Here is a 19,568-nt window from a genome sequence, read left to right on the forward strand (position 1 = left end):
ACAGAAAATGGGACATTCTATGAGACAATGAAAATGATTCTTAAATAAGTCAATGTCAATGGAAAAAGAGGGTGGGAGGGAGCTGCTCCCATTTAAAAGAGATTCAAGAGACATAAAAATGAAACACCATCTGTGAATCTTATATGGATCCTGATTCAAGTAAACCAACTGGTAGAAAACATTTCTGAGTCAGTAATATTGTAATAACTTTATATGGTGACAGATGATTGCCAGACCTATCGCAGTGATCATTTTGTAATGCATAAGAACATCAAATCACTATGTGGTACACCTGAAACTAAGAGATGTCAAATATAATTCAATAAAAAAAGACACTTTTGATAAACAGAATCATGTGAATATGGATTGAGTATTTTAGATGGTATCAAGGTATCACCAGTATAGTTACTAAGTGCAAGAAAGTGTGCATGTTTTGAGAGATGCATACCAAAGTATACAATGGTAAATTACACAATATCTGACCTCAGCTTTTAAAATGCTTCAACAGGAAAAAAAAAAGAGGGGGGTAAACAAGTGTGCCAAAATCTTACTAACTACTGAATGTGAGTAAAAGGAATATGGGAGTTCATTATATTATTCCAAGTCCACTTAAAGTTTGCCAAAATAAAAAATTCAAAAAACAAAAAATAAAAATAAGTCCAACAATTTAAGTCTTTAAAGAAAAACTCCAACATCCAACAAATTCAATTCATTCTCCAAAATGGAGTCTGGTAGTGCATTAGTATTCTTTCTTCTCCAGAAAGAACAATTTCCCCTTGTAGAACAGTTGTATAGTTCAGCAAGCATTGCATCTAAAGCATGGGTACACAAACCTGCCCTATTTCTTTACCTCATTTTGATGTGTCTTTGCATTCTGCATTGTCTTCATGCTGAAAGACATGACCACGAGTGGAGGAGGACCAACATCTTTAATCACATTCACCAGGTCTGGTTTCAAGACCATTGCTTCAACTTTACACCAACTGACTGGCTGATTCAAGAGCTCTGAAAGAGAATAGATACAACAGATCAATAGCCATTGCTGAAAAAGTAAAACTACTATAATTAAGATACCTGTGATTAACTGACATAGTCTGCAACCCCATATTCTCACAAGAATGTCTTATTACAACATCTAACTAAAAATAAGCCCAATTACTGGATTGTATGCAAAGCCGTGTGTATGTGTGTGTGTGTGTGTGTGTGTGTGTGTGTGTGTGTGTACACACACACGTTCATCTTCTTGGGAAAAAGGTCCACAGCTTTCATCAGATTTTCTGAAGAATCCAGGACCCCAAATAGGTTTAAAAAAAAAAAAACACCCTGGAGGAATCACAAAACATTTTTAAGAGATTCACGAAGCCAAAACAGAGTATTACAGATGCAAACACTGAAAACATCAGGTAAGAAACCAAACAAGCACTCGCCGCCTCTGGCAGTGATGCTTGCCCTCCTTCAGAGGCCACCAGTCCACTATGTACAGCAGGTGGGCGTCATCGGCCGGCTCAGAAATACATGCCAACAGCAGCACAAAGAGGGATGCATGCCAACGACCACCTGGACTCACAAAGGCCTCCCTCCCATTAAACTGCCAGGCACCGCAGGGATCAAGTGGCTCCAAACATATTCCCTATACTCACTCAAGAATACCTTGAGGAAAACAACATAAAAAAGGAAGTAGACACACTGAAATACAGAGACCAATTCCTTAACTTCTAAAAACCGCCTCTATCAACAATCTGGCTTTTCAAACGTAAATGTTTCCTTACGTGGATTTTTCACTTCGAGCCAACAAGGTCCTCTGATCTTTCTGTTCATCAAGAACATTTCCAGGCTGGATGTGTTGGTCCCAAATACATGAGAAAAAGTTTCTCCTTTCAAATCCTGAGGAAGCTGTGGCATTTCAGCCTGAAAAAGGCAAAGAGGAAAAAAAAAAAAACCCTTTTTTGTTTAAAACTATTACTTCACATTTTCCAAAGTCTGTATCTGAAATAAACAAAAGCCTCTCTACAAACCACCGGAAGAAACCCCTTTGATATATATGAAATGTAATTTGCAACAAATGAAATCCAAAACAATTCACAGTAGGACACAAAAACAATTCACAATGACAAAATAATGCATCTTGATGGCATCCATTAGAAGAAAAATAGGCCAAGAAGCTCCCCCAAAAGAGGATTTCTGTCCAGAACTGTACATGCCTTACTGATAAAGAATAGCCAGATAAGTACCACTCCATTAGAAGAATAAAAGCAAGAGTGGAACTCATTTAAAATGCTTCTATGGTACTTTTCATCACCACTGTCAGAAACATTTCTTAACAGTTTTCCTTTTCCAACACTGTGAGATCAAAACTCTCTAACAAAGGTAAAAAGAGGTTAAGGCCCAGTTAATTAACATCGCGTAGCAATGACCTTGCCTATCAGGAGAGCAAGAGCAGCACTACAGCGACGCTACTGATGGTCCTCTCACCTTTCTGCTGCTCAGAAGGGACACTTCAAGAGACTAATGATGTTCAACTCCATCATGTGCCATTTATTCCAGTTGACAAGTAAGCAGTTGTGCAGTTTCAACTTATTTATTTAAAGAAGCATACTTGAAAGCCGAGAAAGGCAGTACAACCGGTATTCTATATATTCAAATTAATTTTATCCATTTTAATTATTCATTACTGTAAGTCCACCTCAATGAACTGTGGGCTTGAGGAGCCCTGCTGATACTCCTAATTGAAAGCCAGTTGAAATTTCAAAAATAGAGGAATGTCATGCTCAACCAAAACCCAGTAATTTTCTTTGACTTACCGAGTATCTAACTTCCAAGTACTCAGATTTTTCTGGAACATCAGGTATCTCAAAAGCATAGTTCTTTTCCACTGGCTGGGTAAGTAGATATTTAAAAATCATTAAGACAAAAACTTTTCGCAAATTAAAATGACAAGCATTACATGCACAACACATGTCCCTGTATTCAACACTGAGGAATCTAGTATCCTTATGGAACACAAAGGTAAATAAAGCCAAAACAGCACCCTTTCCCCCTTTCCACTAGGACTAAAACATCCAATGACAAGACTTCTCCTGGACACTAGAGAACTTAGAAATATTTGCATTCAAGAAGGGAAATAAAAGATTAAAGATTTTTATAATGTTAATGTATTAAATCATTTGCTACTCTTCAATATTAACCAACTCCATCTTGCTAGAATTAGCATTAAAATTACAGCTCATATTTACTGAGTGCTTACGAAGTACCAAGGACTGTTCTAATCACCTAATAAGAATTCAGTGGCTTAACTCTTCCAACAACTCTTGAAATAGGTTCCCATTTCTCAGGTGAACAAACAGGCCCAGAGAATTCACTCAGCCCTTGTCCAAGGTCACACACTACAAAGTCGTATGGCTAGGACTTAAAGCACAAGCAGTCTCATCCCAGCACCTACACTCTTCACCATTATACCACACTATTTCTAAAATTTTAGAGAACTGATCCATCAGCCATAATTCAAAGCTCAAATAGTTAAGATGATTAACCTTATCTTCAGCAACTCAATCCTCCTCTCCTGCAATCACTGTTAAAAGTATGCTGAGTTACAAGCCTCTATGATGATGGCCAAAGGTGTCATTTATAATCACACTATAATCAAGACCGATCAATATGTAACACACAAATAACAGATTTTTGTCCTATCAGAAATAGCATCATAGTCCTGATTTTTAAATATAAAACCTTAACCTTCTGACCAAAACAACCTGCCAATAACTAATAAAAACAAGATCAGAAGAGTTTCTTCTCCATTTCAGAAAAAGAACACAAGATATGCTACAAGGATTGGAAATGATTACTTTGCTATGTGTTATCTTTCTATTCAAATTCAGGAAAATTATTTTCTAAGCAGTTTAAAGAGAAAGAAAATATTTTTACAAATCTTACATACTAATTTTATATTGATATCTGTGAAATTTCCATTCAATGAATTATAGCCACAAAAAAGACATTTTGCACAAAGAAGACATACAAGAACTATTTTGTAAGTCAGGAAATAAACAACTAATAAACGTGGGGGGAAAAATTATCACCAAATACAAACCTTGGACTTGAACTTCATGATTTTATATTTTGCTGCTATTTTCTCATCAAATTCATCATAAACATCCTTCATTGTAACTACAGTTTCTGTTTCTTTTCCTGTATTTAGATCAATTTTCTGCTCTCCCATGGAGAGGAGAGGGGAGAGAAAAAAAGTATCTGTACATGAGATCTTTTTAACAAGAAACCCAAATCTAATTTAATTTTCACCTTCAGCCATTTAAACATTTAAAAGAACAGTCTTATAGAGGAGTTCAAAGATAGCAACAGACCCCAAAAATGTACTAAACCCAATGCCCAAATCTTCCCAGTAGCATCATAAAAGCACATCAGGTAAAAAGGACTGATTCTACAAAATGGGAGAAGAGAGTTGTAAACCCTGACCAAGAAGCTTCAGATTCACAGTTCAACTGAGATCTTGGCGGGGGGGGGGGGGGGGGGCGGGGCTTGGGGGGGGAGTGTGGATGGGGTAAGTCCCAATTTAAAAACGAGGAGCAAATGGAGCTGAGCTGGTTCAACGGCTGTGGAGGGACCGGTACTGCTGTGTGCACAGTAGAAGCATGACAACGGGGCCAAATGCCCTGTGATGTTTTAGAGCCATACACTCCCAACCCTGATTACTATGTCAATGAGGAGTGGGGGAGAAGATACTATTATATACTAAAACTCATACTTTGACACTGTAACAAGTCAAAAAACACCGTTTTACTCCATTCTCTATTTTTCCCAACCCAAGGAGCTGCTGACACCAGTGGTTACTAGGCAGGCAGCAAAAAAGCAGCATCAAGGCTGTGGAGAAGTCATAGCCCCGCTGAAGAATACGGCTGGTGGCAAAACATACAATGTACTGGGAATTAGAGGCTAATTACTAATGATTACCGTTTCTCGGGGAAGGAAGTAGAGTGTTCGCTCGATGTTTTTCACCATGACGCAACAGCTCACATGGGTTTCGGCGGATTCGATCCAAACTTTGCCAAACAGGAATACCACACCTAAAAGTAAGGGAAAACCACGAGAAAAGAAACATTTCAATTATATCACATTAAAGGGGCAATATAAAGGCTCACTGAATGTGTCCACACATTTATGCCTTCATGACGCATTTTTTTTTTTTTACAGTAAATTTGTATCTGCTGCCCACTCCGCAAGCCCAGTTCGCTTACTTAGTACTTAAGCCACATGACAATATCACACTAGTAAAACCTGTAACCACTGAGATGGTTACAGGGGACAGAATGATTCTCTAATTTGGTGTAAACATTTTCCCTAGAATTAGAGACATCACAGGTAAATGTAGACAAACCTCAGTTACTGGGGAGACATCCCAAGTCCAAGTAGACACACTTGGGGAACTACTGAGACAGACACCCTAGGTTAGTGCAGAAACCCCTGGGGAATTGCAGAGACATCCCAGGTCAGTGTAGACATTATCTCAGAAATTAGAGAGATACCCTAGGTCAGTGTAGGGAAAAAAACTTCCCTAGAACCAAGACTACCCAGATTAAAAGAAACAAAAAAAGCAAACTATTCTCCAACGAATCTCCTATTTAAACCTCTTATAAAGTGTAAGAATACTAAACTGCTTTTTAGCACTTGTACTTACCAATAAAAATTAACATTCATGTATAATAACTACTATGTATGCTACATCAATATTTTTTATATGTAAAATTGTATTTGGGGAAAAACATAATAGATCTCATATACCTTATTCTATATAATCATAAATATCTCATAATACGGTTCAACTATTCTCTCCTATTTTACCCTTTCTACCTCATAGACTACTTAAAAATCTGGATAGGTAGTGTTTGTCAGGTTCCTTGCTCTTCTATTTCTGTGTAACAAATGTTCTAGTAACCAAATCAGCAGACATGCCCCTTTTGAGATTCCTATGTAATGTATACCACAAAGTAAAAACAAGCCTTTCTAGACAGACATCAAGTCACTGTTCCTAAAAACTGGACATCAAGAAAGGACTCCAGAGATTGGATAGTCAACCTAAAAGATGGCCACTGTGCAAAATCCTGAGCTCTGGGCATAATTAGACAGCAGTAATCAACATAGCCACTCAACACAGCCACTTGTCTGAGACACTAAGAAAATTCTGGCACATGCAAAGGCTACTGTTCACAAGGCCAATTACTCCAGTTTCACAAGACAGCTCATCAGTGCTTCCTTTTGTCACTCGTTCTAGTAGAAATAAGACCATCTAAAAATTTTCATTTCTGCAGATGATTAAAATTCTTAAAAGAGTTGTGTGATTTTCAGCTGGGGTGGGGGGAAGAAGAGGAAAGGGAAGGGAGGACTGTGGGGAACGATTAAAAAAGAAAAAAAATCACAGGAGCTCAGAAAATTAAAAGTCATCCTCACAACAGTTAGAGACGAAAAAACAAAATTCCATGCAAAGAAAAATAAAGACCCTAATATTGGATTCACAGATTCAAATAGCTCATTTTACAGTCAAACTAATATCACACTTCATGCACACATTTGACACTGTTTATGCCTCATTTGCCACAAAAAGATCATGGTAAACAAAGATTACATTCCCCCCAAAGTTACTAGCTGAAACCAGGTGCAGTCAGGATTATTCAACCTTGAAAAAGTCATAATGAAGACAGGATATCTTCCCATATGCAAAGAGTAAGATTCTTTTCATAATTATGGAGCATTCAGCAACAACTGACTTACTTAGAATCTGTAAGAAAGTGAGACACAATAACAGGGTCTTTGGGAGTACTTCGTTTTTATTAGCAGCATTGATTTCACCAAGGCTCAGTGATCATTACCTGCTATCATGATGAAACTGTTCAACCCCCTGAGATTAAAGGACTTTTTTTTCCCAAGCCATCCTTTTTAACCCGTTGGCATCAATCACAGAGGACACAGCTTAAGAAGTACCACACAAGAGCACAGTGGACTGAGGGTGAGAAGCCCAGAACTCTGCCACTAACGGCTGCCCACTTTACCTTTTGGAGCCTTAGCTTCCCCCTCTGTAACTAGACCAGATTGTCTGAGGCTTTCTCCAGCACTAGAAATTTCCTTTTACCATGGCATTTGGAAGACAGAGCAATAACAGACTAGTACCTCTTTCAAATGCAAAATATTTCCTAATAGTGCTTGAAAAGGCCGATCCTTGACTATGGTGGTACCAGGAATTTGGTAACAATACATATCACAAATTGGTTGCTTTCCTAATACAGCTGTGCTTCAATGCCTCAATCTTAACCTCCAACACCTATTACTACAGATGAGCACTAGCCATTAGAAATTTCTGTGATGACACAACTGTTCTGTTATCTGTGCCATCCATGGATATGGTAGCTACTAGCCACATGTGGCTATTAAAGCATTTGAAATGTGGCTACTGGCTGAGAAGCTGAATTTTAAATTTTATTTCATTTTAATTTAAATCTAAATTTAGGGGCACCTGGGTAGCTCAGTTGTTAAGCGTCTGCCTTTGGCTCAGGTCATGATCCCAGGGTCCTGGGATAGAGCCCTGCATGGGGCTCCCCTGCTCTGCGGGAAGCCTGCTTCTCCCTCTCCCTCTGCCACTCCCCCTTTTTGTGCTCCCTCTCTTGCTGTCTCCCTATCAAATAAATAAAATCTTTAAAAAAAAATCTAAATTTAAAGAGCTACATGTGGACATGTTTGGTACCACAGCGGACAGTGCAGCTCTAGACCCTGTCCTGCAAAACCATGCTGTTTTTTGTTTTTTTTTTTAAAAAGAGTATCAACCGGGGTGCCTGGGCGGCTCAGTCAGTTAAGCGTCAGGTCATGATCCCAGGGTACTGGGATCGAGCGCCACATCTGGCTCCCTGCTCAGCGGGGAGCCTGCTTCTCCTTCTGCCTCTCCCCCTACTTGTGCTTTCTCTCTCTCTCTCTCTCTCTCTCTCTCTCTCTCAAATAAATAAATAAAATCTTAAAAAAAAGACTTTAAGAAAAAAAGAGTATCAACCAGTAAACAGGGGTGCCTGGGTGGCTCAGATGGTTAAGCGTCTGCCTTCAGCTCAGGTCATGGTCCCAGGGTCCTGGGATGGAGTCCCGCATCGGGCTCCCTGCTTGGCAGGAAGCCTGCTTCCCCCTCTCCCACTTCCCCTGCTTGTATTACCTCTCTTGCTGTGTCTCTCTCTGTCAAATGACTACATAAAATCTTTTAAAAAAAAAAAACAATAAACAAAAGGTAGAAATAATAAACTCATTTTACACAGGAAAGAAGATTGTTTCTTAAAGTTCTAATCCTTGGCAATTGACATTGGGCAATCTGATGCTTTATACGTGGATTAACGGGGGAGGGGGCACCATTCATCTCAATGTGACCCATTCTTCCCTTACGCCACTATAAGGCTTTAAGAGGCAATCTCAGCAAGAGCAGTAAACACACCTCTGGCTCTCTGAAACCTTTCATGTGCATCTACAGGACTGTCAGTCGCTGTGCAGTTTATTTCAATGAACATTTATTAAATCCCTACTATGTGCATGGTACCATACTGAAGCTGAAAATAAAAGGTCCCAGCCACCCAGAAGTTAAATAAAAGGCTTTGGGTCAAGAAAAATGCAGAATCAGATCTTTACAAAATAATATGACAAACAGTATGTGGAAAAGGGTAGGATGGGGTACCAGAGAAAGGGCCCTTAGGCCAGTCTGGAGGATCAGGAAAACTTTCAGGACATGACACACCTGGGCTGAGCCAAACACAAGGAGTAAGGGAACACGGTATAAAGAGCAACAGGTACATACACGGTATAAAGAGCAATAGGTACATACAGCCAACTATCTCTAGAACACAAAAGTTGTACATGGTATCAGAAGACTTGCTAAGGAACTTGGACTTTACATTGTAGGGAGCAGCCACGGAGTTTTCTTTTCTTTTTTTTTTTTGTTTAAATAAGGGAATGATGTGATCAGTGCTACCCTTCTGATCAATCGCTCTGGCTGAAATGCAGGGAATGACAGCTGAGGAATCCCTTAGGAAGCTGGTGCAATGGTTTCAGTAGGCAAGAAGGAATCTGAGGTGGAAGCTGCAAGTAGAAAGAGAAGACAGCTTGTCTACTTCAGGAGGGGAAAATTAACAAGACTTGGTGAGGAAAGTGAAGGAACAGGGCAATCAAGGCTTATTCCCAATTTTCCGGTTTTGGCGGGACCATTAACCAAGACAGGGAATCAAATCCAGCATTGAGCGAATATAGCAAAGGGATTAGAATTGGGAAGGGCAGGCCCACATCACACAACTCCAGCAAGCGCCACAGTGCTGTGCTCCAGGGAGCCTAAAACACATGAAGCACATGTGAAAATGGTGTCCCCCTGAAGCCATACAACGGGGCAGGCCAGGGTTTCAGCAAAGGATGGGAAATACTTGCTCAGCCTCACGCAATCCCACTTACCAGTCTACCTTCCACTGGTGAGTAGCAAAGAGGTAACCAAGGAGGTGAGAAGGTCTAACCAAATTATCTTGTCGCAGCTAAAGGAGGTACCATTTCTAAGATGGTTTATTCTTTACCTAAGAAACTAACGCGTGGCAATTTCCTACTCAAATGGCTCTGCACGTGTTCCTACGCATGTGATATGCTGAAGCTTCTGCCTCCCCTCCGCAGAGACAGTTAACAACTTTCCAGTTAGTCAATGCCTGATTATCTTTAAGGTAAATCTGGCCTTCAAGTCTGATGGTTAATACTCACGCTTCTTACTCATTCACTTGCTTTACTGATACTCTATTTTCACCGGATGCAACCTCCAGGAAACCACTTTGAAAAATGCACAGTTGCATCTACTCTCACACCCAGACGTGGATCTGAATAAAGGCAACTCTATTTCAGGATATGTACAGTATTTTATATTAATCTGACATACTCTGGCATGCCCAGCCCTGTGGTGAAGAAGGTCTCAAGGAGTAAAAAAAGAAACTAGAGAGCCTCCTGGCTTTGAGTCAGAATTCACATTTTCAGTTCATTCAGAGGAGGACCTGGGAATCATCCTTGATTCCTCCTCTCTGTCAGCCACCACATCAATCCATAGACAGGTTCATGTCAAAATACACGTGAGATACATCCACTTCTCTCCTTCTCCACAGCCACCACTAGGCCAAGTAACTAGCATGCCTGCCCTGGACTGACTGTTCTCCAGGGCTTCCTCACTAGCCTGACTCCAGTCTCCCCCTACCCCCCAAACACACTATTCTCCACACAAACCGGAAGGCTCTTGTTAAACTGTAAACCCAACCATATGACCACCACCCCGCTCCACCAGCACTTAAAATCCTCCACCACGTCCCCCTCTGCTCTTAGAGTAAGATCTGAATTCCTCAATATGGCTTTCAAGGTCCTTCATTATCTGCCCTTTGCCTTTGTCTCCAACTTCATTTTCTACCAGTCTTGTCCCTTGATTTACTGTGCTACAACCACATAGGCCTCCTCTCCCCAGGCCTCTGTGCTCACTGGTTCCTCAGGCTGAAATGCTCTTTATTCAGCTCAGCATGTGCCTCAAATCTCAGCCTTCCTCAACCATCCCCCAACTAAATGCCTTCATACCATTCGTCAACTTACCTTATTTACCATCCATTGCCCCCCCCACCCCACTAAATTGTAAGCTCCATTAGGATCGGGAATTTGTCTAGCTTGTTCATGCCATCTCAGTGCCTGGCACACAACAGGTGTTCAATGTGCTGGATAAAGAAACAATTAATGACTGATTCCATTTAAAATAAAGTGTGTAACTACAACTTTAGATACATCGAAGGTAAACTACAAGTACACGTTCCAAAATCACATATAACTGGTTTACAGAAAAAACATTTTTAAGCATTGATTATTCATACCACAGCTCCTCTCAAGCTGCGTTGCTCACACACTTTACAATGAGTGAGTGCTGCTCTTACTACACACGTACATGAGGACAGAGCCTTTGTCAATTATAATAACCAAACCACTTAAGGGAAAGGCAATATTCTGTATTAAAGACATACATATGATTACCTGGTTGGTTGTACTGATCTTCATAAGCATCTAGCCAATAAAACTGAAACACTTGCTCCTCATCTGTCCCTTTTACCAGTGGGAGGTGACTGGAATCCACTTGGACTTCCTGGGCTGAGAAACTGCTGTCATCTTCCTGATCAATGTCCCAACAAGAAACATCTGGGAGAAAACTTCCCCTGCAGAAATTACATTTTGAAAACCTTTCAAAATCCAACTGAGTAATTCGTAGTGCTACTTGCCAGAAATGTCATAAAATGCTCTTACAAGTAGGACGTGGTCCCTTTCCCAGGATCTGCCTCACGATTCACCCCCTCTGCTGGCTCACTCTCTTGGTGCCAAGTCTTGACAGCCACAGGCTCCACATCCACTTCCTCAGCCTCCATGGGCTCATCAAAGTCACCATCTTCAAAATCCATTACTCCTGAGTCCTCCTTGTCATCTATATACAACGTTGGCAGCGGCTCTCCTGTAAGCGTCATCACACATTCCCATCACGTACCACTGCTGTGGAACACAAGGGCCTCCCCAGCACGGCGACGGTGGCCTACCCTTTCTCCCACACTGTGTTTGCAGTTCTCTTCCATCTCCAAGCTGGATGTTTTTTAACTTTTACTGCTGTGGATTCAAATCTTTCACAACTGAACCTGCCATCACAATACCTGCAAAATCACCTCCACTTCCTCCTTCACGGCGCCTCCATTTCTGACAGCATTTTGCAACTGCTCAACACCCTTGTAGGTCTGCCTGATGTCAGACTTACCAGCAAATTCAGCACGTTTAAGAGGAACTGAAGTTAACAGAGGTTCCTTCCTTGAGACAGGGGAAGCGGTTTTTCCTGAAGGAATTGCCTGTAAATATTTTTAAATGTTCAGTTAGACCTGCATACCAAAAAATACACAACTGTCCTACCATAACCAGAGAAAATGACAGTTCCCATTATACAACAATTTTATGTATTATTAATGTAACAGCTGCCATTATTTTACTGTTACCTATGTTTACAAAAAAATACTTGTTTCCAGGAAGAAAATCATTGCATTTAGCACAGCTGTAATACCTATAATAAACACATACTAGTTACTAAAAATTTACTATGAAAAGACCAGGCACATGCTATTTTTGAAATACATGAAACTATATAATGAAATGGGAGTCCTAATTTAAAACAAAAATCAAGAACAAATTCAAAAGCATTTCCCTCATATAGAAAATCAATAGAGTAAGTTTTAAGCAATAATATAAATCAAGATTGAAGATATCTCCACACACTTTACCTTGGAGGTGTGCACAGAGAAAGGATTCAGTGAAGCTCCAATGGATCTTTTCCTCTTTGGTATCATTATAGGTGGTGGAGTTATTTGAGGTTTCTAAAAGGAGGAATAAGACATAGCCTGCCATGCTTGGCTTACCACAAGACAGAAAAAGTGCATTTCTTCCCCCATTGAAGCCCAATAAGCAAAGCATTTTTTTCCTTCCCTGCTCCCCCCTGCAGATCTAGGTTCATGTACTGCAGTTACTATAGCAACAATACCAGACTCACAAGAAAACCAGAATAGATATTAAATCCACCTCTCACCAATTTTTTCTTTTTACAACTTAACATACCTTTCCCCGACCCTTCAAGGATATTACATTTAAAAACTGTCAAACTAGAACCACACGTGTTGGTGTCAGTTGTTCTAATCAAGGGTTACTGAGAAACACACCTCTAAATGAGTCTTCACGTGAAATAGCCCAACTGCAAATTCCCAGAGCAGCTGAGCCTGTCTGAGTTCTCTCAGGGACAGCTCACTGACTCTTCCTTCACTTACTCTCTGAATTCAAGATGAGCATCTCATGCCTGATTGTGCAGACTGACAGGTCTCAATCTCTTTCGGGAACATACACTGCAGCAACTGAATACAAGCAGAGTGCATTCCCAGACATGACTCGTGTGTGTATTCTTACTATCTCAAACACATCCCCACGTGGCCCCGTCGACATAATTGCATAGCTTCTAACAGCTGGAAACTACTCACCTAAAGTGGTAAGAAACCAATTTGGAGAGGTGTTTGGGCAGGGGGGTTGGTTTTTTTGGTAGGGTTTTTTTTGGGGGGGGTGCATGTGGTGGTATTATTGTTGAATTTTTTGTTTTAAATTCTAGCAACAGTCTGTTTTGTAAAATTACTGAATTGTTTCTTCAGCCATGTCCCCTGCATATTTGACAACTCCCAGAGAATGACTTACCTCAGTGTTCAGATCTAGTAGAATGTCACCTAGCAGATCATCCTTGGATAAGTCTACAGCTTTCTGGAAATTATAAAGAGAGGGAGAATGACAAAGCCCTGCACTTCATGTTTTCACCCCACCCATGTGTCTGTGAAAGGAAGAACCCAACCAGTCAGTCCTTGCCTCTTCAGTCCTGAGTACTCATCTACTGTTCACAAGTCTTAACAACCACCTGTGTACATGTAACTCCTAAACCTAGAGCTCCCATCCTGTTTTCACCCTCATTCCATGATCCTCCTGCTAATCAATGAAACAAACACACTGTCCATGCAACTTTTCATTCACTTTTCTATCTCCAAGTTCCAAACAATGAGGTACCTAAATTCACCTGGAAATCTACATCCACCTTCGTGACTGAAATCAGGAAAACACAACTGAAATAGCTGAGCTCAAATACATTGAGCACCTACTGTCTATACAAATACTAAATTTACTTCTCAAAGGAAAAGACAAAATATCAGAAAACCATGAAACTCACATCTGCAGTCTTCTTCCCAGCACTAGCAATGAACATTGACTTGATACTGTTTGGTTTTGTCACCGCAGCCTTCTTTACATTCCTCTTGTCTTTGGTACGTGCTTTATCATCTTTTCCTGTTGGAACATAACTGATTTATAAACATGTACTCGCAAAAATCAACATGGGAAACTAAAAGCCAAGTCACCTGCCCTCTGTATAGGAGAATGAGAAGAAAAACATAAAGAATTAAAAATACAAAATATGAGATTTTATACATGGTACACAAGAAAGAATTGTTAAAAGCAGCTTAATTCAGGAAAACTTGGGCTAAATGTTACGAAAACTGATGATGGGGCACCTGGCTGGCTCAGTCGGTAAAGTATGTGACTCTTCATCTCAGGGTTTTAAGTCTGAGCCCCACATCGTGTGTAAAGATATTAAAAACAAAATCTTAGAAAAACTGAATACCAGAATAAGTTATTAAGTGGGACTGTTTAATGGCTATTATTAGTGTGAATAAAAACCTTATTAAAATGTGGAGGTTTTGGGCGCCTGGGTGGCTCAGTTGGTTAAGCGACTGCCTTCGGCTCAGGTCATGATCCTGGAGTCCCGGGATCGAGTCCCGCATCGGGCTCCCTGCTCAGCAGGGAGTCTGCTTCTCCCTCTGACCCTCTCCCCTCTCATGCTATCTCATTCTCTCTCTCAAATAAATAAAAAATCTTAAAAAAAAAACTTTAAAAAAATAAAATAAAATGTGGAGTTTTTTTGGGTTTTTTTGTTTGTTTTTCCCAAGAGAAATAAAATGATCAAGCTCATCTGGAACCAGGGGATTAGTCTAGCAGCCTTCATGAGATCATCTCTTTAGTGCTATCCTGAATCTGGCAGGAAAACTATGAATAGGATTACCAGTCATGGTAGTATAGCACCCTAATTTCCATCTTATGAGGAACAGCAACGACACACACACAATATGTTATAACAACACTAAATGGCACAGACACATCTGCTCAGTAAAGAACAACTTGTGCCATGTTTTTTCTTATGGCCATGTGTAAATCACCTACGAATTCTTCTAAATCTGTCAGTTTTACTCTCTCTCTCTGATTCATTCTAGAGAAGTCTCTACCTCAAAAAGACCTAGAATGAATAGCTTATATAGTGTGGTAGTGGCGTAAGAATACTCAGACCAGATGAAATAGAAAATTGAATCCAGAAAAGACCAAATTACTTATGGCATTTAGCACATAATAAAGGTGGCATCTCCTATCACTGGGGAGAAGATGGACTTCTTAATAAGTAGTGCTGGCTACCCATTTGTAAAGAAGTAAGCCAGTATAAACACCAAATAAATCACAGATCAAAATTTTTAACATGAGAATATGCAAGACATTAATAAAAAGGCAAGTTCCAGGGCACCTGGGTGGCACAGTCAGTTAAGCCTCCGACTTTTGATTTCAGCTCAGGTCATGATCTCAGGGTTGTGGATGGAGCCCTGTATCGGGCTCTGTGCTGGGCATGGAACCTGCTTAAGATTCTCTTTCTCTCCCTCTCTCTCTCTCTCTCCCCCTCCATCTCTTAAAAAAAGGGGGGGGGCAAGTTCCTTTGTAACCTGGGTGTGGGGAAAGTCTTTCTAACTGATTCAAAATCCATCTGCAAGAAAAAAAAAACTGATAAATTCAATTACAACAGAAACAAGTTTAAAGACAAAACATGAGAAAATGTTTACAATGTTTTGCAGATAAAGGACCAATTTCTCTGATAAAAAAAAAAAATGCCCTGGATTTAAAAATCCCCCAAACCCAAAAGGAATGTGCACATAAAAAATATATAAACAGGGGCGCCTGGGTGGCTCAGCCATTAAGGGACTGCCTTCGGCTCAGGTCATGATCCCGGGGTCCTGGGATCGAGCCCCGCATTGGGCTCCCTGCTCGGCGGGAAGCCTGCTTCTCCCTCTCCCTCTGCCTGCCGCTTGTGTTACCTCTCACTGTGTCTCTCTCTGTCAAACAAATAAATAAAATCTTTAAATATATATATACACAAACAAACAGCTATGACATTTTATGAAAAGAGGCTCAACCTCATGTGTAAAAGAAATGCAAACGAAAAGCACACTGAACTGTCGTTTCTCGTGTATGGGGGCAGCAAAACTCCAAGAGCCTCACAATGTACTCTGTTGGCGAGGCCTTAGCAGTATAAATTGTTGGGAGATGGGAGTGTACAATGGGACAAATTGTTCATGGGAGTGTACAATGGGACAACTCCTAGAGCAACAGCTCATAAAACTTCACGTGCATTTTCCTCTCTGAGCCAGCAATCCTCCTTCTAGGAATTTTCTCTGAGGAAAGCACAATATGCATCAAGTTATTCAATGCAGAATTACTTGTAAAAGCAAATTACTGAAAATCTAATTGACAACTCAGCGAAACCATTTGAATACACCATCATCATACATTTATACAGTAAAATACTATGCAACAATATAGAAACAAGTAAAAAAAAAAGATCTCTATGTGTTAATATGGGATGATTTTCAGGATATCTTGTTAAGAGAAAAAAACACAAAGCACAAAAGCATCTATAGAAAAATATCTTCTGTGTAAGAAAAAAGTAAATAGGGGCGCCTGGGTGGCTCAGTCATTAAGCGACTGCCTTCGGCTCTGGTCATGATCCCAGGGTCCTGGGATCGAGCCCCGCATCGGGCTCCCTGCTCCGCGGGAAGCCTGCTTCTCCCTCCCCTGCTTGTGTTCCCTCTCTCGCTGTGTCGCTGTCAAATAAATAAATAAAAATTACAAAAGTAAATAAAAATATATATACATAATTCCATTCCTGGGTAGATACCCCAAAGAACTGAAAACAGGTGTTCAAACACAAACTTGCACACAAATGTTTATAGCAGCACTATTCACAATAACCATAATGTGGAAACATCCCAAATTACATCAACTAATAAATGGACAAACAATATGCGGTCTATCCATGCAATGGAATATTATTGTCATAAAAAAGAATGAAGTACTAATACATGCTACAACATAAGAGAAACTTGAAAACATCATGCTAAACAAAAGGAGCCAGGCACAAATGGTCACATATTTTATCATTCCATTTACCTGAGATATTCAAAATAGGCAAATCCATAGAGACTGAAAGACTAGTAGTTGCCAGGGGATCAGGGAAGGAAGACTGGGGAGTGACTGCTTAATGGATATGGGTTTCCACTCGGGTATAAAAATGTTCTGGAACTAGATAATGGTCATGACTACTAGCACTGTTAATGTATTAAATGTCACTTATGATAAATTGTATGTGTATTTAACCACAAAAAGGGCATTTTTTCATGTGCCTAAAAATGAAAAAGTTTGTAGGACATTTGTGAAAAATGTAAGACAAGAGAAATAATTTTTTATTGAGATCATTTGGCAGTTTGGAAACAGAATATAATTGATGGTCAAAATGTTTAGAGTACAAAATATACAGGTCCTAATACAGGGTATCAAAAGAGAAGGTCAAAAGAGGTTTGAATAGCAAGGAAGGTTTCATAAGCAGGCTTTAATCTCACCACTGTAGGTTAGTAGTATCTAGAGAGAAGGACAAAAAGAAACATAAAAAATAGGAGTCAACATTTGATGTAGAATCTTCCACAATTTTAGTGCTTCTGTTTGTTTATTCATTTTCCTACTAATTTTTTTCATTAGGACTTAGTTAATATTTGAAAGCATGTCAGGGATTGGATCCACACCATAAAGAGTTGTCCTTTCACATCTATACAAAACTCTACAATGTCTTCTAAGTCTTTAAAGTGGATTGCAAAATTCCATTTCCCTTCCTAAGATCTTAAGATCTTATGGGGCTCTCCTGGGGGACACTGAAACAGTTGGGACTTCCGGGAGAATGGTGGCAAAGCATGGAATAAAGACTTCCAAGACTAGCTCTCCTCCAGAATGCCAAGTCATCTCTTCACTGATGTATTACTGGGAAGAGATAACAAGATGATAATGGAAACACAAAAATGGCTCATTTACTCAACAAATGCTGCATACTTTCTCTGCACTTGCTACTGTGATTGGCAATGAGATGACTAGGACATGGGTCCTTTTCTCAATCACCTCCCTGTCCAGTGCAACCTAATTTACAGCCAACAAAAGTCATGTCCTGGTAAGTGATAGGACTCATTCAAAATGATACAGACAATGAACAACATAACCAGAACTCGAACAAAGGCCTCCTCAGTTCAGGGAGATAAAAAAGCAGACAGGCTCCTTTCGTTCTCTTCTTCATGGACACATGAAAAAATAAATACACAATTAGCCACACTGTGACCAAACGGTACCACTGTGTAGAGTTCCTGTATTACACAGGTTGGCAGAAACAGGAAAGACAATCCACATATTCTAACTTAATGAATGAATAAATAACATCCCACATTTAAAAAAATACACACATCCTTATTTTTTTGTAAAAGGAAAAACATGAAGGATAATCAGAAACTATTAAAAATGGTTCTATGGAAATGCATAGAAATGAAGAAGTAGAAAGCACAGGGATAAGAGTAAGATTCACCTATCTCAATATTGTTTTGGTTTTGAAATCATAAAAATGTTTTACAATATTCAAAAAATAAAATTAAAATGAAAGGATTTTTTTAAAACCCTAATATGAATAAACACAAATGAATCTATGGAGTAAACTGATAAATAGCATACAGAAAACAATTACTTCATACACCTTCCAAACACAATTCTCTAACTATACACCTTTACCAAGATATAAACCAAATAAAACTGCAAAGAAATTATAAACTTCATTTAGAAAGGTTGTCAGCAGACATGCTAGTTTAGTAGCTCTAAAATTTCTAAAATTATTTTGTGTTTATTTTAGAGGACAAGGGTTTTCACTGGGGTTGAAGGCAGACACAAATATAGAATTGGGGAAAATGAAGAAGAACCCTGTGGTGCTTTATCTGAATTGAATGTATCAGTATGAAATCATGACATATATATAAAATCTCTGAATTCTGTTCACCAAAAGGGCCTACAAACCGTTAGACCCCAGTAGCAAGGAGTACCACCCATCTCCCAGATCTGAATACCATTCTCCACTAAAGGAACCATGACTCTTAGGGGAAATGGTTGATTCCAGGTCTGGGACAAGACTAATACAAGGAGAACCTGGAACATCTTGTTGGTCCAGGAAGCATGGAAATGCTCGAAGACTGATGGTGTCATGTCAAAAGGACACAGGAGGCAGCTCAAGGAGGCCCACTGCCAAATGTGGGATAATTTGAACATCACAAAAATAATGATAATGGATACTGAACTGTAACAGTAATTTTCAGTCCATGAGTTTGAAGTGATCATTTTAAAAAGGAGAGAAAAAAATCATCAATAGATGCTGAAAGCATTGGGCGATAGCTGATAGCTGGTAGGGAAAAGAGACACACAGTCTAAAATTTCACCCCATATCTACATTAATACAAAGGTGGAAAGGTAGCTTTATAAGGAAGAGATTTGACAAACATCATTTTAACCAAGAGATCAAACTTAGTATCACCAAGAATGGGACAAAGTGACCTTATGTGCCCCTGATAAGATCAGTGGGAAGGATACAACTTCATCTATATCATATTTTTGTTAGGATATTTAACCTGACTCTATGCACCAAGAAGCAATCAGGCAAATCCCAGACCATGGGACATTCAACAAAACCAGCCCAGTCCCTTCAAAGATGTCAAGGTCATGAAAGACCAAAAAAAAAAAAAAAAAAAAAAAAAAAAAAA

At 39.6% G+C, this 19,568-nt stretch overlaps 1 protein-coding gene across 4 annotated transcripts in view; it reads right to left on the reverse strand.

The window, feature by feature from the left end:
- The window catches only part of POLA1 (DNA polymerase alpha 1, catalytic subunit), a 299,784-nt gene that overhangs the window by 270,051 nt on the left and 10,165 nt on the right, over nucleotides 1–19,568 (reverse strand). For all 4 annotated transcript variants that reach the window (XM_073901954.1, XM_025857680.2, XM_073901952.1 and 1 more), the window contains exons 5-15: nucleotides 13,811–13,926; nucleotides 13,291–13,353; nucleotides 12,339–12,431; nucleotides 11,825–11,912; nucleotides 11,329–11,530; nucleotides 11,062–11,240; nucleotides 4,966–5,078; nucleotides 4,088–4,204; nucleotides 2,802–2,876; nucleotides 1,770–1,908; nucleotides 851–1,005 (exon numbers count right to left, since the gene is read on the reverse strand). In XM_073901954.1, the coding sequence (XP_073758055.1) occupies nucleotides 851–1,005; nucleotides 1,770–1,908; nucleotides 2,802–2,876; nucleotides 4,088–4,204; nucleotides 4,966–5,078; nucleotides 11,062–11,240; nucleotides 11,329–11,530; nucleotides 11,825–11,912; nucleotides 12,339–12,431; nucleotides 13,291–13,353; nucleotides 13,811–13,926 (1,340 nt within the window). The remainder of the gene's footprint in view (nucleotides 1–850; nucleotides 1,006–1,769; nucleotides 1,909–2,801; nucleotides 2,877–4,087; nucleotides 4,205–4,965; nucleotides 5,079–11,061; nucleotides 11,241–11,328; nucleotides 11,531–11,824; nucleotides 11,913–12,338; nucleotides 12,432–13,290; nucleotides 13,354–13,810; nucleotides 13,927–19,568) is intronic.

This window comes from Callorhinus ursinus, unplaced genomic scaffold, assembly GCF_003265705.2.
Source record: "Callorhinus ursinus isolate GAN/ISIS: 27379988/994484 unplaced genomic scaffold, GSC_fseal_2.0 scaffold16, whole genome shotgun sequence".
In the NCBI taxonomy this organism is placed as follows: Eukaryota; Metazoa; Chordata; class Mammalia; order Carnivora; family Otariidae; genus Callorhinus; species Callorhinus ursinus.